The 24506-nt window shown below is 44.6% G+C and overlaps 1 protein-coding gene across 2 annotated transcripts; it reads left to right on the forward strand.

Moving 5' to 3' along the window:
- The first annotated feature begins 528 nt into the window (after nt 1-528).
- Nucleotides 529-24324, forward strand: CASC3 (CASC3 exon junction complex subunit). Of its 2 annotated transcripts, XR_010937333.1 has the most exons (15): nt 529-823; nt 1218-1245; nt 1593-1630; nt 12998-13156; nt 13246-13397; nt 14175-14351; nt 15069-15754; nt 17094-17158; nt 17459-17573; nt 17815-17913; nt 18167-18381; nt 18998-19120; nt 19304-19367; nt 19840-19965; nt 24167-24324. XR_010937333.1 is itself a non-coding variant. In XM_067714964.1 (14 exons), exons 1-13 carry the CDS (start codon nt 593-595, stop codon nt 19325-19327), a joined length of 2112 nt encoding a protein of 703 aa, XP_067571065.1. In that variant the 5' UTR covers nt 529-592; the 3' UTR covers nt 19328-19367; nt 19840-20879. The 2 variants fall into 2 exon arrangements, 1 of the variants encoding a protein (XP_067571065.1); XM_067714964.1 differs by lacking the exon at nt 24167-24324 and having other exon boundaries at nt 19840-20879.
- Nucleotides 24325-24506: the final 182 nt, after the last annotated feature.

The raw sequence follows: 24506 nt of genomic DNA on the forward strand, positions 1-24506 counted from the left end.
GAGTAAATGAGAATACAAGGGAAAACACTGTAGTGCTGCAACACTAAATCCTCGGGCTTCACTACGGACAACTGGTTTCTCCTCCGCCCTTTAGCTTAAAATGGGCTGGTGTAACAAATCTGATGCAGCACAACGGCTTCAGAGGTTTCCCTTGATTCGTGATTTTACCAAGCAAACGAATTCAGTCAAACGATCTGCTTCAAACGTAGGTAGAAACGAAAAAGAAAATCATGAAACAACTCCAATGCCGCAGTGAAGCCGTGACAGGTCAACGATATCCACTCAGAAAGCCCAAGATGGCCGGGCGTGGAGCCGAAGGAGGTTGCCCGAGTGCAACTCCCCCCTTGCCCGGTGCCCTACCGGGGGAAGTCAGGGGCCGCGTCACGCCCCCTCACGTCACCGACTTACGCAATCCCGCTCGCCGGCAAACTTGTCGCAGCGCGCCAGCTCCGCCCCCAGCCCCTCCCTCTGAAGAGCCAGGCGATCAGCGCCGCAAGTGAAGCATGCTGGGACCAGGTCTCGAGCTTCCCGGCAGCCCCTGCGACGGGCGGGGTACGTCAGGAGCTGGCCGGCGGCGGCTGTTCTCCGTAAGATGGCGGACCGGCGGCGGCAGCGCGCTTCGCAGGACACCGAAGACGAAGAATCTGGTGCTTCCGGCTCAGACAGCGGCGGTTCCCCGGCGCGGGGCGGCGGGAACTGTAGTGGTAGCGCTGGAGGCGGCGGCAGTGGCTCTCTGCTTTCCCAGCGCGGAGGCCGAGCCGGGGCCCTTCATCTGCGGCGGTTGGAGAGCGGGGGCGCCAAGAGCGCTGAGGAGTCGGAGTGTGTGAGTGCGCGCGGGCGGGGCGGGCCGGCGGGCGGGCGGGCGGGCGGGGCGGGCCGGGGGGCGGGCGGGGTGTAGGTGAAGATGGGAGGCTGGGAGTTGACGGTAGATGCTGAGGCGTAACGTGTTCGAGAAGAGAGCTATCCCAGTGCGGTTTGCCTCCGGAGCCCCAAGCGAGGAGGAGCGGTTTGTGGGGGGAGGGCAGAGCTTCTGCGGATGGGTAGTGGATGTTTATTCAGAAATTGGGACTGGAGGTGAATAGACGGGACCTCCCTCGGATGCTGCTTGTTAAAGATGTACCTTTCCTCGTGCCCCTTTCCAACCATTTTGTGTTCGGTTTTCAGCTCTCACCCTCTGGAAATCACAGAACTAACCCATGTCTTTTCCTTTCTTTTAGGAGAGTGAAGATGGCATCGAGGGCGATGGTGAGTAGCATCCTGACAGAGTTGTTTGCCCATAAACTCAGGTCAGCTGTTTCCAGCAATTGACATCCTCTCAGACTGTAAGGATTTGGGGGAGGGTGCCGCAAAGTGGCTCTTTGTAGCATAGCGCTTAAAAGCGTACGTTTTAGCAGTATGATCTTGGGAAAGTCAAAGTCACTCTTTGAACCTGTTTTCAGTCTGGATATGGGGACTGTAATTTTATCTCCCTCATAGGTTGAAGTCAGAATTAAATGAGAGCTTTAGCTTGATCCGCAACAGGCAGTCGGGAGAGGTAATTATAATAACTTGTGTTGAATTTTTTTTCTTTACATGTTTCTGTTTCCTTTCAGCTGTTCTCTCGGATTATGAAAGTGCAGAAGACTCAGAAGTGAGTGTGATAGTTTCTTTTTCCTATGGTGTAGGTTGGAAAGTGTATTTTAAAAACTGTACGCACCTGTGGTTCAAAAGTACCATCACCTACTTGTTACTCCTCTTGTGCATTCTTCATTTGTGCTTCTGAAAACTATTATAAAGGGTCTTGTTCAGTTATAGGGAGGGAAGCTTGGTGTAAGCTTCTTCAGGCCACATGTGTTATACTGTAAATAGCTGGTTTTTCACCCTATCTAAAGGAAATAAGGTTCTAAATGAGAGAATGAGAACATTTTGAAGCCTTTTACAGGTTGTTTGACACTCCATTTCATGATGCCTAGGTAGTGAAGCCAGCCAGTTGGATATTTTTTCTGAGTATATCTGAAGACCTTAAAAGGGTAGGATTCTGAGTGGTTTGTGTCAGAAACATTTCTCAGTTTATGGATAAGGTTTTCTGTCTTTAGCAGAAAGCTTCCCTAAGCCAAACGTTTGTGAACTTACTTGTTTTGATTGGATAAACTACTAGAGACGCTATCAGAATGGCTATTTGTTTACTGGAGTTGTTGAACAGAGCCCTGAGATATAAGGAGGAATTGGATTGTGGATCAAAGGTTTATTCTATAAATTTTATAGAACTGTTGCTACATATTAGACTTTCCATTAAGCCCGGGAGATGCAACAGATATAACAAAGTTCCTATCTTTAGGAATCCTACAACTTAATAAGGAAGTCAGACAAACAGTGAGGCAATCGTAGGACTTGGTGACAACTGCTAGGGGATAGGGTTAAGTAGGGTGTTAATGGCCGGGTACTGAGTCCATCTTAGGCTGTCAGAGGAGAATGAATGGAGTTAGCCAAGCAAGCCATGTTCTAGGCGGAGGGAACAACCGCTACAAAAGCCCAGAGACGGGAGAGAAGATTAAATATTTGGAAACTTGAAAGTAGTTTGGTGTGGCTGAAACATTGTCGGGACAGGATGGATACAAGAAATAAGGGCATATTAGTGAGTAGGGGCCAGATCATGCAGGGATTACTTGTTCCTTCTCTTTATTAAGTGCCTGCTCAGAGCCAGGAGCTGTACTAGGCACTGGAATAAAAGACAGGCATGGTTCTGCCCTCATGGAACTTAGCAGTACATTCCAGGTCAGAGGGGGAAAATATAGACAGTTAACTAAGTAATTACAATAATGTTTGGTAAATGCCATGTTATTGGAAGCATATGGTGCTTTGGGAGCACATAGCAGGAACAACTAACTGGGTTTAGGGTGTTTGGAAATGTTTACAGGAGCGAATGTTCAAATAGAGACCTGAAGGGTGAGTAGGAGTTAGCCAGGTAGAATTTTCTAAGCAGAGGGAACAGTGTGGAAAGAAGGTCTAGAAGGGATGGACTCCATGGTGAGTTGGAGGATATGAAAGGTTTAGTATGACTGGTGGTAAGGATGAATCTCAGTCCAAATTTTAAAGTACTTTATAAGCCAGGTTGAAAACTATTTGGATTTTATTCTAAGGAAGTAAAAAAGTGTACCAGGGTTTTAAACAAGAGTGTGATACAGGTTATGAATTAGACTTAAATTTTAAAGCAGTGTTTGTCAGATCCAGGGAACACCTACATGAAAAAATCCTACTGAAACAATCTTGCAGAGGGAGGGAAGACTCAGACATTTGTACGTTAACAAGATCCCAGGTTGAGGCACAGTAATATTTTAGAATTATTATTTTTATAACCATTATTTTGTGTGCAGTGGGGAGAGTTGATCTGAAGGGAGCAAGACTAGAGACAGCAAAGCTAGTTAAGAAAGCTACTGTGGAAGTCTAGGAAAGTAGTAAGTGTGGCATGGAGTGGAGTGGTGGCAGTGAAAATAGAAGTGGACAGCACTGACAGTTATTTAGGCTATGGAATTGACAGAATGTGGTGATTGATGAGATGATTTATTTTCTTTGAAGTCAATGGTAAAGTTATCTGCAAAGAGTAAAAAGGAGATAAGAGGTTTTGGAGTGAGGAATGTTTGCAGTTGTCACTAGAGAACAGAAACATCAGAAAGACTGCCAGGCAGTATGGAGTGTTCAGTGAGGTTTGGTGCTTGTGACTTTATAGGAGTTTACCATTCTGTTTATAAATGAGTTTGGATGTTACTCTAACAGCAAAGAAAGAAAGGCTGTTGGAGGCTTAAGTGTGGAGGATGCATTGTGGATGAGGCAAGACTGGAGACAGAGCTGTTAAAAGGTTATTAGGATAGTCCAAGGAGCATGATGGTGCCCTAAAGAAGGGACATGGCAGTGGCACTAGCAAGACATAGATTTGAGAGATATTTTGGTGATACTAACAGAACTTCTTGATTGATTGAATGTGGAGCCTGAATTAAGGAGGAGTCAAAGGGATTCCCAGGTTGATGAATGGTGTTATTCACTAAGAAACAGACCACAGTGGGAGGAGATTTCAGGAAGGACAGTGTTGGGTTAAGTTTTGGTTGTTTTGAGATTGAGGAACATGTGGGACTTTGATGTGGCAATATCTAGTATATATTGTCTGAAATTTAAGAGAGAGGTGTAGTTCTGTTCTGTCTGATAGGGTAGTCACCAGCCAAATGTGGCTATTTAAATTAATTAAACTGAAAAGTTCAGCTCCTCAGTTGCAGTAGCTACATTTTAAGTAGCCACATGTGCATAAATAAAAACATTTCCATCATCCCAGAAAGATCTGTTGGACAGCACTTGTCTAGATTAGAGAAGTAGACTTGATATCTTGCCTTTCATTGTAATGTTACTTGCTTGAATTTCTTGTTGATTACTAACTGTATATACCTAGATGCTACACTTTAGTCTTGCCTATTTTTAAAATTTTGATCTATCTCTTAGTCTGCAGTTTAGTTTTTCATCCCTTTCTTTTCTTTACAGTGTATCCATTGAAAAGATTTTGATGGTCACTCATTCATAGTACAACTCAGCATGCTCTCTCTGTCCTTTGTATTTCTTGCAAATTGTCTTTCCATGATACCCTTGGAAAAATACCAGTGTGACCCAGAGCTTTTATCTTGCACCGGACTGACTGGTGAACACCTGATTTTCTTTCCCTTATAAGTCACTTGCTATTTTTGTCTAGATATTCCCAGTATGTTTTCTTTAAGTCCAATAAATTTATTAGAATTTGTCCTGGAGTTGGTCATTCTGGATCAGTGTTCATAGGTATGAGATGTGCTCTACAGTATGTCATGGAACTTCTATCCCAATATTCTTTTCCTGTCTTCAGTGTTTGACCCTTCTTCTGTAATCCTTTATATCTGTTTCTTCATTTTCTGTTGATTTTTAAATATTTTCTTCCTTTTCACTTTTAATTTCTCATAAGGCATTATTGTTGTGTTTGTGTTGTTTGTGTTCCTTCTAGTTTTAGACTTTGTATTTGAAATGAATTTTTTTTTTTAATTTCTAATATCTCCCTTTGAATGAATGAGTTCTTTCATTTCATTTTTGGATTTTTCTAATTCTGACTGATGTTCTTTCATGCCTTATATAATATTAATGTCTTTTTTGCTCATTTTGAAATAGAAGTTACAATTTTGATATGATATGCATGTCTTTTTGGCATGCTTTCATTGTAGGAATGCTATTCTACGTTTTTTTTTTTTCTCATAGCAAGTTTATGTGGGATTTGATCTCTGTATTTTTCCTTTGTTGATTTTAAAAATTAGTTTTCCTGATCTTTTCGAAGGAAGTACGGCTCAGAGTAACTTTTTCTAACTTCATAGAGCTCCCTCTTCAGTTGTTTTTCTGTAGTGTTAAAAAATATATATATGATGGCTTACTTTCTGAGATTTTCTGCTTTTGTTCCCTTTTCTAACTTGTTTTGGACCTTCTCTTTCCTTCATTCCTTTTATCCCTCTTCTGCTGAATTTGATTCCCTTCTCAACAGTTTTATCTTCAGTGTGTTACTCTCCTAGAGGGGAGCCCTGGCAGCTAGATTGGTTTTAAGATTTCAGAAGGGTTAGACTGCTCTAACCCTTTCAGACCTTCTTACTGCAGGACCCTTAAACACACATTCTATTGGAGACAGTAAAACCCCTTCTGGTTTCAACTGTTATTCTCAGTTTTGCTTTCTATTGACTAGTTCAGGGTTCTTCTGTTTTCAGGTCCATTTAGTGCTCTCTGCTTTTTCCAGCACTGATACCAATCTGATGCATGTCTTGTGGCTGTTGATGCTTTGCTCTTATGTGCTTATATTTTGGGTCCTGGGGGATAGCTTGTAACCTAGTTTTGTTGTAAATGTTATCCAGAGGGTTTTGATCTTGCTCCCATTTCATGTGGAGATTTGAAGAGATCAAAAACTATGCTGCTGCCATTTTCGCAGAATCCTCCAAGAAAATTTTTTTTTTTTTCCCAAGAAAATTTTTTAAAGAAATTAGCCTATGAAGGGGAGGCTAGAGAGCTGGTAGCTGGAAAGAAGGCTGTAACGTCAAGAGAGGGTTTGGTGTTATTTTTTAAGTTGGAGAATAAAGTATGGCTAAAGGGTGAAGAAATCAGTAGAAAGGGAGAGAAAAGGGAGGGGATAGGTAATGCGTGTATTGGTGTCCTTGACTGAGTACATGAGAAGAAATAGGAAACATCTTCCATTGTAATTATAGAGAAGTGGGAAGCAAAGGTATATGGGGAGGAAGCTGGTGTGCCCTTTGTTTTGTTTTCCTTGTGAAGTAGAAGGAAAAACGTAAAGAATGGTTGTTGGTGGAAGGGCAGTGTAGGAATTGTGAGACTAAAGGAAGTTTGAGTAGTTGAGGTTGGAGGTGGCACTGATGGGTGAAGTTGTATGATTTTTTTTTTTTTTTAACTCCCTTTAGTGATGATCAGAAGTCTGGTTGTAAGCTTAGAAAAAGATAGTTGATCCAGTCTTGGGCACATGGGAGTAGGGGACTTGAGGGAATTACTAGTAGTGATTGAAATGAAGGGGTCACAGAGTTGAGAGAGGAAAGTGAATGTGGGAAAGGACTGATCGGTAGGGAAAAGGTAGAAATGTCAAGGGAGTGGATGACGTAAGAAATTGGAGACTAGAGAGTAAAGGAGTAACTGGGGAAGAACAGGAATAACAGGCGGGTTTTCGTTTGTTTTTTTTTTTAACAGCTTTATTGAAATATAATTTATGTGCCATTCAACTTACCCCTTTAAAGTGTACAGTTCTACAGTTTTTAGTATATACAGGTATGCGTGACCATTACCGCCGTCAGTTTCAGAACATTTTCATCACTTCAAAAGGAAATTCTGGGGACTTCCCTAGTGGTGCAGTGGTTAAGAATCCGTCTACCAATGCAGGGGACGTGGGTTTGATCCCTGGTCCGGGAAGATCCCACATGCCACGGACCAGCTAAGCCCGTGTGCCACAACTACTGAGCCTGCGCTCTAGAGCCTGCGAGCCACAACTACTGAGCCTGCGTGCCTCAACTACTGAAGCCCATGCACCTAGAGCCTGTGCTGACCAAGAGAAGCCACCACAATGAGAAGCCTGCGCACTGCAATGAAGAGTAGCCCCTGCTTGCCACAGAGAAAGCCCACGTGCAGCAACAAAGACCCAACGCAGCCAAAAAATAAATTAATTTAAAATATACATATATGGTCCACATCAAAAAAATCTTAAAAAGAAAAAAAGAAATTCTGTACCCTTTAGCTGTCACTTGCCCCCCACAGTTCCTCCATCCTTATTCGCTCCAGCCCTAAGCAACCACAAATATACTTTCTGTGTCTAGAGATTTCCCTATTCTGGCCTTCTATATGAATGGAATCATATATTATATGGCAACATAATATAATATACTGGCTTCTTTCACTTAGCATAATGTTTCCAAGGTTTTCATCCAAGCTGTTAGTTGCAGCATGCAGGGTCTCCGTTGAGGCATGTGGGATTTTTCTTTGCAGTGTGCGGGCTTCTCTCTAGTTGTGGTGTGCAGATTTTCTCTCTAGTTGGGGCATGTGGGCTCCGTAGTTTGTGGCACACAGGCACTCTTGTTGAGGCGCGTGAGCTCAGTAGTTGTGGCGCGCCGGCTTAGTTGCCCTGTGGTATGTGGGATCTTAGTTCCCTGACCAGGAATCAAACCCATGTCCCCTGCATTAGAAGGCAGATTTTTTACCACTGGACCACCAGGGAAGTCCCCTGTACTTCATTTCTTTTTATGGCTGAATAATACTACGTTGTATGCATATACCACATTTTGTTTATCCATTCATCCATTGATGGACACTTGAGTTTCTGTTTTTTTGTTATTACGAATAATGCTGCTGTAAATATTAGTGTACAAGTTTTTGTGTGGTTGTATGTTTGCATTTCTCTTGGTTGTGTACCTAGGAGTGGAGTTGCTGAGTCATGTGGTAACTGTTTAATTGTTTGAGGAATTGTCAAAACTGTTTTCGAAAGCAGCTGCACCATTTTACTATTCTCAGCAGCAATGTATGGGAATTCCAGTTTCTCCACATTCTCAACAGCACTTATTATTGTCTTGATTTTTTGATTCCAGCCATCCTAGTAGGTATGAAACGGTATCTCATTTTGATTTGTATTTCCCTGATGAGTAATGATGTTGAGCATTTTTTCTTGTGTTTATTGGCTATTCGTGTATCTTCCTAGAAGAAGTGGCTATTCAGATACCTTGTCCTTTTTTTAATTGGGTGTTTTTTTTATCATTGAGTTGTAAGAGTTCTTTATATATTCTAGATATAAGTTTCTTATCAGATATATGATTTACAAATACTTTTTCCCATTCTGTGTGTTGTCTTTTCACTTTCTTGATGGTGTAAGGTTTCAATGTTGAAGAAGTCCAATATATCTGTTTTTTCTTTTGTTGCTTGTGTGTTTGGTGTCATATCAAAGAAGCTTTTGCTGAATCCATGCCAAATGCAAAGTCATGATTTCTTCTAAGAATTTTATAGTTTTGGCTCTTATATTTTAGCTCTTTGATCCATTTTGAATTAATTTTTGTATAAGGGGTGAGGTAAGAGTCTAACTTCATTCTTTTCCATGTGGCTTTTTTTTTAATAAATTTATTTATTTATATATATATATTTGGCTGCGTTGGGTGTTTGTTGCTGCCCGCGGGCTTTCTCTAGTTGCGGGGAGTGCAGGCTGCTCTTTGTTGCGGTGCGCGGGCTTCTCATTGTGGTGGCTTCTCTTGTTGCGGAGCACGGGCTCTAGGCGCATGGGCTTCAGTAGTTGTGGCTCGTGGGCTCAGTGGTTGTGGCTTGTGGGCTCTAGAGTGCAGGCTCAGTAGTTGTGGCACACGGGCTTAGTTGCTCCAGGGCATGTGGGATCTTCCCAGACCAGGGCTCGAACCCGTGCCCCCTGCATTGGCAGGCAGATGCTTAACCACCGCGCCACCAAGGAAGTCCCCCATGTGGCAGTTTTGATCAAAGTCTGAGGTGTTTAAATTTAAGATTTTTAAAAGTAGATCAGGTTTACTTAAAAAAAAAGAAAATGTATATAGCAGTTCCAGGTAAGACTGAAGTGTGTACGTGGAAGTGGATGACCAAAGTGGAGGTGAAAACTGTGAGCTTCTTGCCATAGTCTTCAAATTAATGACAAGGTGGACCCAGGCAGAGGCATAGAGGTACAGGTTTCCCCCTTGGTCTGATAGAGCGTCCCTGTGAGCTGAAATGGCTTAAAGCAAAGAAGCAATTACCTTAGGACACATCTTGCCAAGGGATGCACAGAATAAATCGACATAAAGCACGGATGCTCACAGACACAGTTCAAAGCTGTGGTAGCTTGATGCTGAGAGGCTGAGTGTAGTTCCCAGGGCAGGAGCTTGGTGGTGCCACTATTTCTGCTTGGGGTGTGGAGCTGCCAGTATGACAGCTCACTGCAAAACAAAACACTGAGTACAATTTTCACTTTTGCCTTTTTTCTTAAAACAAAAATTATCTTCAAGTTTCTTTCAGTTTGTGAAAACAAGTGCTACTGTAGGTCTTTCATAAAAGTGAAGTGGTGTAATCCTAACCTTCGAGAAGCAGGGTATAGCTAGGTGATAGGAGCCTCAGAGAAACAGCAGTTTAAAATGAGGTGGAGTTGGGATTAGCACATACAAACTGGTATATATAGAATGGATAAACAACAAGATCTTACTGTATAGCACAGGGAACTATATTCAGTATCCTGTGATAAACCACAATGGAAAAGGATAGGAAAAAGAATGTTTATATATGTATAACTGAGTCACTTTGCTGTGCAGCAGTAATTAGCACATTATAATTCAACTATTCTTCAATAAGTAATAAATTAAAAACAATAAAAATTTTAAAAATTTTTAAATGAGGCAGAGGAGTTAGATCTGCAAGAGACATTGAGAATGAGGAAGATACCAGGTCGACCTCTTACTCTGAAATATGTGGGGAATGAAAAAATGAGCTAAAACCTTTGCATGAGAATTCTGCCAGGGAAGCATTTGCTTCAGTAGAAAGCTAGGCTTTAGGGTTGGGAAGGGTGTTCACTGAATGGGAGAGTCAGCAGTAGGGTAAAGGGTTTTGATGTCAGCCCATAGCTGAAGAAGCTTGACTCTAGGGTAGCACCTTGGCTTCCATTACACCAGACTTTGATGCTAATTTGGAGTCTCCTCAGCACTGTGCTATTTGTATCTTTCTGTCCTGCCCTGGAAACAAAATTAGTTTCTCATTTGGAATAAAAGAGTTGCCTCATTTGGCATTCCACTACAGACTAAGAGGGGATAGAGCATAAAACAAAGTTCTCTCATTAATCATGCTGATACTATTTTAAGGTGTTTGAATTTAGTTAGTGTTGGGGCGGGGGGGGGGGGAGTAGTGAATTAAGGTCACATACACACCAAGGAAGACATTTTTTTTTTAAAGATGAAATCTTTATTATTATTATTATTATTTTAATATTTATTTATTTGCTGCACCAGGTCTTAGTTGTGGCATGTGGGATCTAGTTCCCTGACCAGGATTCGAACCTGGGCCCCCTGCATTGGGAATGTGGAGTCTTAGCCACTAGACCACCAGGGAGGTCCCCCAAGCAAGATTCTTGCAATTTCTGCTACAGAACCTGCAGGGAACATAGGACCAAGGAAAGAACTGAATGATTACCACCCACCTATTCCCAGCTCAAGAGGAGAGAAAACTTCTTGTGATTGAGGAGAAATGGGAAGAATCAAGGGTACTCGGTTGTTAAAAAGCTGTAGGTAAAGGTGTGGTTCTCATAGTGTGGGTGTGGTCAAGCAGTCTCCCTGAACTCTGTGGTTTCATAGCAGTGTCACCTTCCTGGGACTCCTAACCCAAAACACTTAGAGGCAGAAACGCCCTGATGCTGAGCAGGGAATAAAGGGGAAGGGGAATTAACGACTAGTCTGGGCCAGTCAGCAATCTTAGCCCTATTTGAAAAAAGGTCAAAAACTTAGAACTTGAGAGCTTCTTGTTTCATCAGGAGTCTCAGTGAGTATCTTTGATCAGATTCCTGAGGCCATCCTGGACCTGGAGTCAGGAGAGGGTCTGGTACAGATTGAGTGTCAGACCCAGTAGGAGAATAAGAGACCAGTGTACATGAATATACCAGAGGGGCAGAGGTATATTGATACCCTTACATGTTAACCCAGCAGTGGGGACTAAACTACCTTCCCTTGAATCCATTTCTTTGTGTCCTCATAGGTCTCTAAACCTACCTCCCCTGGCCTATAGCCCTGCCTCCTTAGGTCCAAATCTTGGAATGACAAGGATATGAGAGTAACTTCAGTCTAAAGCCAGCCCCCTTAGCAGGAGCCTTAGCTGCTCCCTTTCCCTACCTAGAACTAGCTACACCTCTATCGCCTAACCCTTTCTAGTGGCCCCTATTTAAAGGATGGCCTAAGGGACCCTTCTTTGTATGGGCAGACCTAACACTTCTATGTCACAAGCAGGATTATCCAGTTGTTTTTTTGTTTTTTTGTTTTTTGCGGTATGCGGGCCTCTCACTGTTGCGGCCTCTCCCAGCCACATGGCTCAGCGGCCATGGCTCATGGGCACAGCCGCTCCGCAGCATGTGGGATCTTCCCGGACCGGGGCACGAACCCGTGTCCCCTGCATCGGCAGGCGGACTCTCAACCACTGCGCCACCAGGGAAGCCCCTGTTTGTTTGTTTTTTTAATTGAAGTATAATTGATTGGATTATCCAATCTTGCTGTGCTAAGAGAGGGAAGAAAGTGGAGAGGAGAGAGAGCATTTGGGCTTTAATTTTTTTCATTTCTCAGGTGCAGTGATTGTACAAGTCCTTCTAATGTTTTCCAAGTCATAATTTTATAATTTTATTCTGGACAGAGTTGTTGCTAAGGGGCTCTCACGCTACAGAAAATTTAGTATTTATATCATAGACATAAAAAATGTAAGCCACTATTTCCCAACTTGAGAGTAATAGTGCCTTGGGAAATCATGGAGTTATTATAAAGGGTTGCAAATTCACTAGCTGTGTTCTCATTATCTGTAGACCAAATCGACATCTCCCACCTTTATGTACTACTATTATTGAATATATATATGAATTAATAAAATATAAATGTATTTAAAAGTATTATTGAATGTATAGCAGTTGTTTGTCATTACATGTTTTCTCAATTTGTGGATACTATACTGAGCTATTGTCTCATGGGGATCCATGAAAATTTTAGATTCTAAAAAGGGGTTCATATAATCTAAAAGGTTGGGAATCTCTGTTCTAAGCCATTTTGAGATGAGAGAATTAACAGCTTGAGTTAGAGTGTAGTTATCAGGCACTGCATGTTTAAAGAGACGATTCATTGAGAGGGAGAGAAATTATCAACAAAGATAAAGCTCCTTCTGTATGCTAGACACTTAAGGCCTCCCATCCATATCCCCTGGGCTTCTTCCCCAGAGGCTGCCACTGTTTTTGGTTTTTGGGTTTTTTTTCTCCCAGTTTTATTAAGGTATAATTGACATATAGCACTGTGTAAGTTGAAGGTGTACAGCATGATTTGACATCATGAATGATTATCACAATAAGCTTAGTGAATGAAAGAGGCTGCTGCTGTTAACAGACCCTTGCATTTCTTCCTGGAAAACTTACAGGAATCTATATAAACATACATATATATATTGGCCACACTGCACGGCTTGTGGGATCTCAGTTCCCTGACCAGGGATTGAACCCAGGCCCTTGGCAGTGAAAGCATGAGCATGGAGTCCTAACCACTGGACCGCCGGGGAATTCCCTGTATATACATATTTTTAATGTGCTTTTAATTTTTTTAACAATGTTTCTGTTCTCTAGAAATTTTAGTAAGAATATTGATGTGTTTGCTTTTAATTCGTTAGAAAATGTTTTCCTAAAGAATGGAAAATTTTTTTAAAAAATGGAAAATTTTAAAATACACCATTCAGATCTTATCTCCACAGCTGACAGGGAAACTTTTTTCAGGGTGATGAAGGGGAGTACAGTGAAGAGGAAAACTCCAAAGTGGAGCTGAAATCAGAAGCCAATGATGCTGCTAATTCTTCAGCAAAAGACGAGAAGGGGGAAGAAAAGCCTGATACCAAAGGCACCGTGACTGGAGAGAGGCAAAGTGGGGATGGACAGGTTAGTACCCACCAAAGGCCTCCATTTGGGTTCTGGAATAGGAGCTCTTAACTTTGGAGTGAGTAAGGAGTCCTTTATCTGTCCGATAGGAGAGCACAGAGCCTGTGGAGAACAAAGTTGGTAAAAATGGCCCTAAGCATTTGGATGATGATGAAGATCGGAAGAACCCAGCATACATACCCCGGAAAGGGCTCTTTTTTGAGCATGATCTTCGAGGGCAGACTCAGGAGGAGGAAGTCAGGTAACAGCCACTTGCCACTGCTCTGTAGTATGTTAGTATGTATTTAGTGCTTACTATTGAAATATATGCCAGGCACTTTGCTGAGTATTTTACTTGTATTATCTCATTTACTGTTCACAACATTTTAAGGTAAGTACTGTGATTATCCCTCTTGTACAAATGAGGAAAGTAAGGCTTAGAATATTTAGTAACTCTTGGTGGAGGAGCTGGGATCCAGAGCCACACTTCCACTGCCTTCTTTAATCTGAGGCTCAAAACCTCTGGGATTTGAAATACTTGCATAGGTGGCCTTATAGGAGAGAGATGTTTCCAGAGTACTGAGTAGTTTGAAGTGAAGTCTCTCCTCATTTCTATTCCTGTTACATTTGAGCCCAGCAGGCCCTGAGGTGCTGTGATTCACTCTTGCTTTTGGAAGGCCTGTTTTGTATAGCCTGTTGGGAAAGATGGAGAGAATACCTGAGTTCCTACTGTTTCCCTGCCCAACCCTGTTTATTTCATGAACATCTTTTTTTTTTTTTTTTTTTGCGGTATGCGGGCCTGTCACTGTTGTGGCCTCTCCCGTTGTGGAGCACGGGCTCCGGACGTGAGGCTCAGCGGCCATGGCTCACGGGCCCAGCCGCTCCGCGGCATGTGGGATCTTCCTGGACCGGGGCACGAACCCGTGTCCCCTGCATCGGCAGGCAGACTCTCACCCACTGTGCCACCAGGGAAGCCCCATGAACATCTTTACTTGGCAGAATCTGCCAACCTAAGACACTTTTCCCTGGTTTCAACCAGACCCAAGGGACGTCAACGAAAGCTGTGGAAGGATGAGGGTCGCTGGGAGCATGACAAGTTTCGGGAAGATGAACAGGCTCCAAAGTCCCGACAGGAGCTCATTGCTCTTTATGGCTATGATATCCGCTCAGCTCACAATCCTGATGACATCAAACCCCGAAGAATTCGGAAACCCAGGTGAGGAAATTTTGGAGCCTACACTATTGATATTTACAGGAGAAAATCTCTGCTTTTTTTTCTTGCTTTTTTTTTTTTGCGGTACGCGGGCCTCTCACTGTTGTGGCCTCTCCCTTGCGGAGCACACGCTCCGGAAGCGCAGGCTCAGCGGCCATGGCTCACAGGCCCAGCCGTTTCGCGGCATGTGGGATCTTCCCGGACTGGGGCACGAACTTGTGTCCCCTGCATCGGCAGGCGGACTCTCAACCACTGCGCCACCAGGGAAGCCCAGGTCTCTGCTTTTTAAAATGCTATTCTGGGGGCTTCCCTGGTGGCGCAATGGTTGAGAATCTGCCTGCCAATGCAGGGGACACGGGTTCGCAGCGCTGGTCTGGGAAGATCCCACATGCCGCGGAGCAACTGGGCCCGTGAGCCACAGTTACTGAGCCTGTGCTCTGCAATAAGAGGGGCCACGATAGTGAGAGGCCCGCGCACCGCGATGAAGAGTGGCCCCCGCTTGCCACGACTAGAGAAAGCCCTCGCACAGAAACGAGGACCCGACACAGCCATAAATAAAGCAAACTGTCAACAAGTAAAAATAAATAAACACTATTATTAAAAAAAAAAAAAAAATGCTATTCTGGCCCGTAATTGGGTGAGGAATATAGGAAGTCTCCCTGACCCTCAGTTTATGTCTCTAGTGGTCCCTTTTGTTATTTCTCTGTTCCATTTGTTCAGGTTTGGGAGTCCTCCACAAAGAGATCCAAACTGGATTGGGGAGCGGCCAAATAAGTCCCATCGCCACCAGGGTCCTGGGGGCACCTTACCACCAAGGACATTTATCAACAGGAATGCTGTAGGTACTGGCCGCATGTCTGCTGCCAGGAATTACTCTCGATCTGGAGGCTTCAAGGAAGGTTATGCTGGTTTTAGGCCTATGGAAGCTGGCGGGCAGCATGCTGGCAGGTCTGGTGAGACTGTTAAACATGAGACTAGTTACCGGTCACGGCGCCTGGAGCAGACTCCAGTAAGGGATCCATCTCCAGAAGCAGATGCTCAAGTGCTTGGTAGTCCTGAGAAGGAAGAGGCAGCCCCAGAGATACCAAATCCTGCTCCTGACACTGCACCACCAGCTCCTGACAGGCCTATTGAGAAGAAATCCTATTCCCGGGCAAGAAGAACCAGGGTCAAAGCTGGAGATGCAGTCAAGGTTGCAGAGGAGGTGCCCCCTCCACCTGAAGGGCTGACCCCAGCACCTCCAGTCCCGGAAACTACGCCTCCTCCACCTGCTAAGACTGGGAACTGGGAGGCTCCAGTGGATTCTACTACAGGTGGACTTGAACAAGATGTGGCACAACTAAATATAACAGAACAGAATTGGAGCCCAGGGCAGCCTTCATTCCTGCAATCACGTGAGCTTCGGAGTAGGTACCTTAGGGATAGTGACTCGCTTTTTCCCCTTTGTATCATTGGACTTAGGGGCATGGGACTTATGTCTCTCAGAGGTGTGGTGTCTGACAATATCTTCATTAACTGCAAGAAACAGATGGATTCATAGGTATATTCATTCAAAAACCTCAGAGCAGTTTTATCTATTGCACAAGACTACCCCACTACTTTGCTTACTATTAACTGATCAGTCATCAGTACTGAGCTCCTGAGTACAGAATCCGTTACCAGTCGCTGTAGAAAAAGTGGAAGAAGGCAGTGTTCTTATTATTTGAACTAATGGTTAAACGTTTCAAGGCAGAAACTGCATTTGAATTTGGATGAGTATCTCCTAATCTTTTTGAAAGGAAAGCCTCTCTAATTTCCTCAGTCTTCTAGAGCCAGGCTGCCCAGTAGAACTTTCTGTACTGATGGTGCTTTTGAATACTTGTAATATGGCCAGAGTGACTGAGAAACTGAAGTTTTAATTTTAATTAATTGAAATTTAAATAACCACATGTGGCTAGTGGATATCCTGTTGGACAACATAGTGCTAGTGACTAGGACCTATCTACCACCCCTCTCCCCTATCCTTTTTTTCTTCCTCCAGTCAGATAGATTAGAGGATCTTTTCCTTAGTTTCTGAAATCTAAATCGAACTCAAAGATTGGAAATCCTCATTTGGACTGGCAATTTCTGCATTCTTATCTGGTGTGCGTAATTTTTGAACACCGAAAACCAGGGTAGCCTAAACTGGACCTGGAGTTGATCTTTGGATAGAGGAGTACACTCTCCTACCAATGCCTTATTACCATTGGAAGACAGTCTCTAGAACATTCCCTATTGTCCTGAGTCATCTTCAGCCAGAGGGGAATCTCTTCCTATACTTCTAGCCCAGACCTCTGTGGCCAGGAATAATCAGGTAGATTTAGAACATCCTCCCCTCTCTAGTTGTTGCTCAGAGACTTCAGGGCTGAGATTTTTCAAGATGTTTGATAATGTAATATGCTAATTATAACCTCCCAGGGATTCTGTTCAGGGAAATACTTGATGGGAAAATTTTGAACTTGCATTTTCTGAATTGCATTACTGAAGTAATTTTTTTTTCATGTTCAGAGGTTTTATTGCTGTATTAAGGTGGCAGGCAATGGGGGCAAACTTCCAAATGCTGGAGTTGACAGGAAGCAGAGATAGTTTAAAAGGAATTTTGTTAGTTTAAAGGAAGAAAGCCATTCCCCATGTTGGGATTCTTCAGCCTGTCACTTTCTTGATGGTATCTTGAGTCCCATTCACATCTGTCTGCTCTGCAGCAGTGACTTTTTTGGTGTATTACAGGTATGCCCAACCACATACACATGGGAGCAGGACCTCCACCTCAGTTTAACCGGATGGAAGAAATGGTACAGAAGGGGGAAAGGGGCACATGCAGGGGGTTGCATGTCACAGCTCATTCACTGTTTAAACTAAGTCAATTTTCGCATGTTTCCCTTTTAATTTGGGTCTCCCGAAATGTAGGGTACAGGGTTTGGGTTTAGATCTTGATGCTTTTTCATTGGTTTTTCAATTCTTTTTGCAAATACTTTTTTTTAACACTGCCATGTACCAAGTAAGTGTTTTGCAGTACCTAAAGGAGGGTGGGACATGATACAAGAGTCAGCCTTTTGGAAGTCTTCTTGCTCAGACCTCTTTCTTTATTTCAGGGTGTCCAGGGTGGGCGAGCCAAACGCTATTCATCTCAACGGCAAAGACCTGTGCCGGAGCCCCCTGCCCCTCCTGTGCACATCAGTATCATGGAGGGACATTACTATGATCCATGTGAGTTTATTTTTATTGTTGGAGTATCTTTCTTGGCAGGGTGAAGTGAACTAAGAGACCAGCCTCCTGCCTCCTGAATTTCCCTTCTGACCTCTCCTTGTGGTTAACAAACATTCTCTGGTTGCTGTTTTCTTCACATGGAAATGAGAACATCTTTTCAAAGGGCTTGGGGGTCAAGGAGACTTGTCCATGTGATGTGAAGAGCGAGGGTTTATGAGAGTCCCAATGTGATATCTTACAGTGCAGTTCCAGGGACCAATCTATACCCATGGTGACAGCCCTGCCCCACTGCCTCCTCAGGGCATGATTGTGCAGCCAGAAATGCACCTTCCCCACCCAGGTAAGCTTTGCGCCTCTGCTTGTATGCTTCCAGTACGTGAGGATATGTGTTGGGGGCTTCACAAACCCCATCCTCTTGAGCTCTGTGCTGCTTGCTAATGAAGCTGGCCACTTCGGCTGCTTGGGCAACAAACTCCTCTTGGGTCCATCCTGAGGACTTCCATCCTGAGCAGTTTGTGGTGAGCAGTTCAGCCAGGCCATCCCATGGAAATGGTGTTACCTTTTATTTCAGTTTTTGTTTTCTTATTGTCCAGGTTTACATCCCCACCAGACACCGGCACCTCTGCCCAATCCAGGCCTCTATCCCCCACCAGTGTCCATGGCTCCAGGACAGCCACCACCTCAGCAGTTGCTTGCTCCTACCTACTTTTCTGCTCCAGGCGTCATGAACTTTGGTAATCCCAGTTACCCTTATGCTCCAGGGGCACTGCCTCCCCCCCCACCGCCTCATCTATATCCTAACACACAGGTGAGATGGCTAATGAGATTTTCCTAAGTACACATCCTTTAAATCAGACAGGAATATAGTATGAGGAGAATGCTCAAGGAATTGGAGAGAACATTTCAATGCCACTGATTTGCATGTGGTGTCAGGACGCCTCTTGGTGGTCAGGAGCTAGAAATGCAGCTTATGTGATGCCCATCATCTGTTTATTCTCTTCCGTTTCTTTAATGGTGTTTCATTCAAGTATTTTAGTATGTCTTAGGTGCGCATGTCTGCTGTTTATTCAACTGCATAATGAAGTTGTATTCTACTTACCAGCCCTACCCCTCCCTGTACTGTTTAACTCCCAGAAGGTTGACACCATGTGGTATCTGGAGTGTCACCACTGAGCTCAGTTTCTTCCATTTGTCAGCTGATGGTAGGAATTAGAGAAAGCTGGGTAGTACTTTGAAGAAGTAAGAACCCTATTAGGACATATTAAGGCAGAAATGAATAATTATTTTAAAGGGGGGCAGCTTAGAGATTTAAAAAATTATAAATTCCTCAATGCTCTTATTTTTGTGCCTGAATAATGTTTCCTGTTTATCATAGTTTGGATGAATTAATTCCTTTTTCTTCTCCTTGCTTATTGGGGTCCCAGGCCCCATCACAGGTATATGGAGGAGTGACCTACTATAACCCCGCCCAGCAGCAGGTGCAGCCAAAGCCCTCCCCACCCCGGAGGACTCCCCAGCCAGTCACCATCAAGCCCCCACCACCTGAGGTATGAGAGCTCCTAGGGAAGCAGCTCTAAACAAGGGATGTTTAGGGCACATCCGACCTCAGTGGGCTTTCCTTTTCTTCAGATTTCTCTCCTTTTCTGGGTGTGTTTCTATGGAAAATGGTCTTTTCTTTTTTTTTTTTTTTAATAATAATGACCTGATAACAAATTCCAACTTTATTTCAGGTTGTAAGCAGGGGTTCCAGTTAATATGAATTTCTGAATATTTTAAATCTAACATCGTATAAAAGTAAGTGTACAACTTAATATGACTCAGAACATTCTTAGAACTAATGCTTATGCTTACTTGCTGAACAGTCACCTAATTAGTGCTCCAAGTTGTAATCATGGGATATCTCAGGGGGAGGCTTAGAGGAGTCCCAGAATTTGCCAGTTTCTTTGTTTTATGAATGCACTGAGCAGGGTTGAGTAAAAACCACTGTTAATTTGGTAGCATTTTATTTGGGAAGCTGGAAGGAAAAAATGCAGGAGGGCATTCCTTATTAAGGAAAGGGGAAATCTAAATTTGAGGTGTTACAGCAGAGCTAATTCTAAAGGTCATGGAGGAGAAAGACCATGGGGGTTTTATTGTTTTGTTTTGTTTTAGGGATATTACTTTAATATACATTATTTAGAAATGTGGCTTTTTGGAAATAGCTTATAAATACCCAAAAGGTCCACTAACACTTTGGTGGTTCTTCCCTTTTTCTCACCCCTGTCAGGACAGCAGAGGTGAGAACCCAGGATAGAAAACAACTGGCTGTCTACTACCAGGAGGGCTTCGAAGATATAGGATGGCTCCTACCAGCAAGCAGCTGAATGGGGGGAACCCCTGCCTTCCTCTGAGGGTAGGCTCTGTTGGAGAAAGGGAGAAGCAAGTGGACTTCCTCCCGTTTTCAGTCTTTCTTTGACTTGGCTGTGCTCAGAGGAGCAGAGATCCAGACAGCCCAGGCTTCTGAGTCTACATCTAGGAGCCCACATCTTTTGCTCTTCTTCACTTTCTCCTGGGAAATTCAAGCATCTGCTGCTCCCAGGGAAGCTCCATCCTGTTTTGTTTTCTAAGATGTTCGTTTTTAAAGCCTGGCTTGCTATTCTTAAATTAATATTCCTTTAACACACACACACCCCCCCCCGCCCCCTTCTCTCTCTCTGCCTTTAAATGAAACAAGTTCATTCTCTGGTTTGCTAGCTTCTCTGGGTTCCCTTTTGGCTCTTCCCTGCATCCCAGATAATTGAGACCTTACCAGCCAGTCTTCCCCCACCAAGTCTACAAAGAGCTGGCCTTTCATTTTTGGTTGGCCTTTGTTATTGTATACTTGGACTCTCTTAACTCTTCTAACTCTATGGAAACATAGCTGTCTGCACAGAGTGTCCCGTTGTGGAGAAGATCTCAAAGTGTGTGGTAGGAGTCCTTCTTCTTGACTTCGGTTTTTAGAATTCTGGGCCTTCATCAGTCTCTGTACTCTGGTAGACTTCACTTCTCTACTAAGGGCAAAGTCTCAACAGTGGAGAGAGATGGCAAACTAGATGCTTTAGTGAGAAAGGGAGGGTGGAGTGAGACCCTTTGCACCTTAGGGGTGTGTATTCACACAGTCCTCAGGGCTCAGTCTTTGAGGTAAGTGGAATTAGAGGGCTCTGCTTTTCTTTACATCCTTTCTACCACACCCCTTCCAGTTGCTATGGACCAATGCATCTCTCTAGAGGCAGATATTACCCAGCCAGCGGTCTTCCCTGTCCTTTGCAATTGCTCTTCTCCGTGTCTTTCCTGCTACAAGTGTTTTAGATGTTACTACCTTGTTTTCCCTAAGTTTTATTACTCCTGTCCTTGCAGACAGAGGGTACCACACCTGGGCCTAAAGCCTAAGGACGCCAGTCACTTTTCAGGGCAAGGGCTCCTCCCTCCTTTCCTTCTTATCTATGGCGCTGAACCACTCCCCTGCTGCCTCTTTGGAAGAGATTCCTGTTATTGCAGCACTTGTGACTGCCAGGGGTAACTTGGCCATTGTCCCTGTCCTTCTACAGAACCTGAGGGAGAAGGTGGCAGCTGTGTCTCTCCCCAAGTAATGTCACTAATTCTGTTCCTTCTCTTCAGCAGCTGGCTTAACCACTCTGAGTCACAGGGGTGGGAGGGGAAAGAGGCACTCAAACTGTAACCCCCAAGGAGGAAACAACTAAGAGATTGTTCCAGGGGTGGCTGATGGTTGTGCCTTTTGTAGGCTGTTCCCTTTGCCTTAAACCTGAAGATGTCTCCTCAAGCCAGTGGGCCACATGCCCAGATTCCCAGACCTTAAGACACTGTGACAGTTGTCTCTGTTGGTCCACTGTGTTTTGTTGCAAGAGTTTCTCCATGTGTATTGTTCTTGTTTGTTACTGTTTTAAAGGGTGCACATATGTGATTGGCATTGTGACTTGGAGAAAATAAAATTTAGACATGTAAACTTGGCTCCTTTGCCAGTGTTTTGCATGGGTCTTGATTTGGGAGGGAGGGAAGGGGACCCCCTGATTCCCTAGAGTTGCAGTCCCAGCTTGAGCCAACTCAGAATTGTGAAATGGAAGCCCAGAGAGGTGAAGACCCCCCACTATGAGGCCACAAATGACTGTACTCCCTATTAATTTTCTTAACCCCATTGCCACATAGACAGCAGGATATGCAGTCTCTTAGATTGGAAGTACAAGGGACAGAAAATCTAGTGAGATGTTGCTTACCTACATGAACAGCTAGTTACCCTCATGCCTTCCTTTGTGCTTGGCAAGTAAGTTTCCCAGGGTGATGCCCCACATATCAATACAACTGTACCAGGTCTTGGATGAGGGGAAGGTGCAAATAGCTAGCTGTCCTCTTGAAAAGGAAAATTTGCGCTGGCACTGAAGTATCAAGGACCACAGTGTAGAGAGAGGCTCCTATCAGTACAAGTAAAGAAGAGGGGCAATTGAAAGACCAGCTCTGGCTCACACTCCCAGTTACCTAGGCCACTTGGTAGCTAGCTTTGAGTTGACTATTTCCTCCTGCAGATCCTCCAGATCCTGGGTGGTATGGAAGTTTACTACAAAGGCTATCCCTGATGTGGGGAAGCAGTTGAATTCAGTGTGGAGCTGGCAGCATCTGTCCTTGGGTCCCACAAGTCTTTGTACACTGGGGGCATGGGCATCATGGTGCATCTTAAAATGACAGTTGGGACTCCCTCCTATACCCTTTGGTGCTGCTGCCACAGCCAGAGAACCATTGACTCTTCTGACCCTCAGCCCTAATTCCTCTTTGACTCATGTCAGTTTACTTACCTTCTCCTCTGCAGAGTGATGGGTAACTATGGGCCTGATCTCTTGGGGTCATCCAAAGGATGCCAGCCAGCCTTGGGGGTGCGTTGCTGGCAGGAGGAATGAGCATGATATTTCCCCCTCACCCCTGCCTCTTGATTCTCCAGTCCTGCAGTTAGATCCCATTGCTCTCTCTGTTGCCCTGGTAACCAGCTCAGCAAGAAGAAACTCAAGCTCAGCAAAGCCCCCAGGTTCTCTGCCCTCCCGGCCTGCCTCTCAGTGGGCGGAAAGAAGGCGAGAGTGTTAAGGGGCAGACGGATCAGCCTTAGGTAGCCCTGCCCTATCCCCTTCCAGAAGTCCATGGGCTGGGCTCTCACAGTTTTTTGCCTCCGTCTCCTCACAGGTGTTATTCATACCACCCTCTCTCCCTCTATTTCTTCATGGAGTGTAGATGCCCTGCCAACAATCCTCCCCACAAGGTCGGCGCACAGGCCTTACGGGAGACTCAGAAGAGCCAAGGACTTAGAATCCCCAAGTTGTCTCCCAGCATCTGCAGCCCACTTAGGTTGGGTTGTCCCTCTAGGGCAGTGATTTTCAACCCTGGCTATATGAATCACTTGGGGATCTTTTAAAAAATACCATAAACCTTGGCCCTACCTCAGAGATCTGATTTAATTGATTTGAGGTGTGGCCTGGGGAACAGTATTTTTGAAAAGTTCCCTGGATTACAGTGTGCAATTGGTGTGAGAACCACTGCTGTTCTAGGAGGACCATAACTCGATGCTGGTTTTCCTCTCTGATTCAAGGTCTTGAACTTAGTCTATGCCTGGCATCCTTGAGTAGTTGGAGTGTGCTGAGGTCCTGTTTCCCCACACTCCGGTTTCCAGAAGTCTCTTTGACCCTTTTATTTGCAGCCCCTACACCCTCCACACTGCCCAATTCTTCCCCCTTCCTAGCCGACAATCCCAGATCCTGCCCAGAGAGGACGTTACCAAGGCAACCAGTTTAATCTGGTAACTGTGGCATGTGCTGGGAGTGGAGCCCTCCCCTCTTCTTACTTGGTTCATAAAATGCCTGGGGAGCTCCAAGCCACTCCAGCCAGTTTCCCCTCTTAACCCCAGGGATATTAGGGTATCCAATAAAGTGGGTCCAGGAAACTGATACTTTGATATTTATTCTAGCTTCTTAGCCAAAATTGTGCTCTCTTTTTTTTTTACTGTTCCTTTTTGCAAATCCACAAACAGATGGGTGTACAAAGCTTTATTTCTGTGAACACATGCTCTTGTACACGTAGGACCAGATAAGCACACACAGTGACACATGTGTAATACACACCCTATTCAGTTCTACCACCACTCCCAGCCTTTAGCATTCCTGTCCCTGCCTGGTCCGTGCACGGTAAACAGAGGTGGGGCATTGTCCAAGGAGCCTCGACCCGTCTGTTGCCTGGTGCTACTCTCCCACCTTGTTACCTTAACCTTGATGTGCTTACACTGCGCGTGTCTCTATACACCCCTCCTCCTGGGACAGTGTACCCTTAGGGACAGAATGATCTGGGCATAGGATCAGGATTAAGGATTATTTGGAGTGCAAATTCGGTACCACTTTGCCCACTCCATGGTTATGTCACCTCTGGAGGGGCTCTCTATGCCTGATGGTGTTGGTTGGCAGTTCTAGAGCTTGTCACCCATCTCCAGGGTTCTGCTTCCTCCTGCTGCCAGTAGGCTCAGGTGCCCTTGTGCCCCTGGTCTCCTCCTCCACCTGCCTACTGTCTCTTCTCTTCACCCTAATTAGACCTGCCACAACCTGCTGCTCCCTACCTGGCTCCTACCTGCCTGCCAGTACCTGCCTCCCACAGGCCAGGCCCTCACCACCTATGGTGCCCTACCAGAAAGGGCAGATGGGTACCGCCCCCAGTTCCAACGCCAATGCACCGGAGGCCTTCCCATCCCTTCTTACAGAAGCAAGATAAAGACCACATATTCCAGTGAGTATGGCAACAGAGCACACAACCGAGATCGAGAGTGATGGACACCCAGTCAGCAATTTTTGTAGGCCTCACCTGAATACAGGTAGGTGAGTCAAGGTTCAGCCTGGTTCTTTGCAATGATACCAAGAGTCCTCGTAAGCCTCG

This window comes from Pseudorca crassidens, chromosome 19, assembly GCF_039906515.1.
Source record: "Pseudorca crassidens isolate mPseCra1 chromosome 19, mPseCra1.hap1, whole genome shotgun sequence".
In the NCBI taxonomy this organism is placed as follows: Eukaryota; Metazoa; Chordata; class Mammalia; order Artiodactyla; family Delphinidae; genus Pseudorca; species Pseudorca crassidens.

Excerpts from the sequence above, each read along its gene's own strand:
- CASC3 (XM_067714964.1), top strand. The coding sequence starts at position 593 with ATGGCGGACCGGCGGCGGCAGCGCGCTTCGCAGGACACCGAAGACGAA. Across the intron at positions 13,157-13,245 it reads GGCAAAGTGGGGATGGACAG|GAGAGCACAGAGCCTGTGGA; the intron begins GTTAGTACCCAC and ends TCTGTCCGATAG. Across the intron at positions 13,398-14,174 it reads ACTCAGGAGGAGGAAGTCAG|ACCCAAGGGACGTCAACGAA; the intron begins GTAACAGCCACT and ends GGTTTCAACCAG.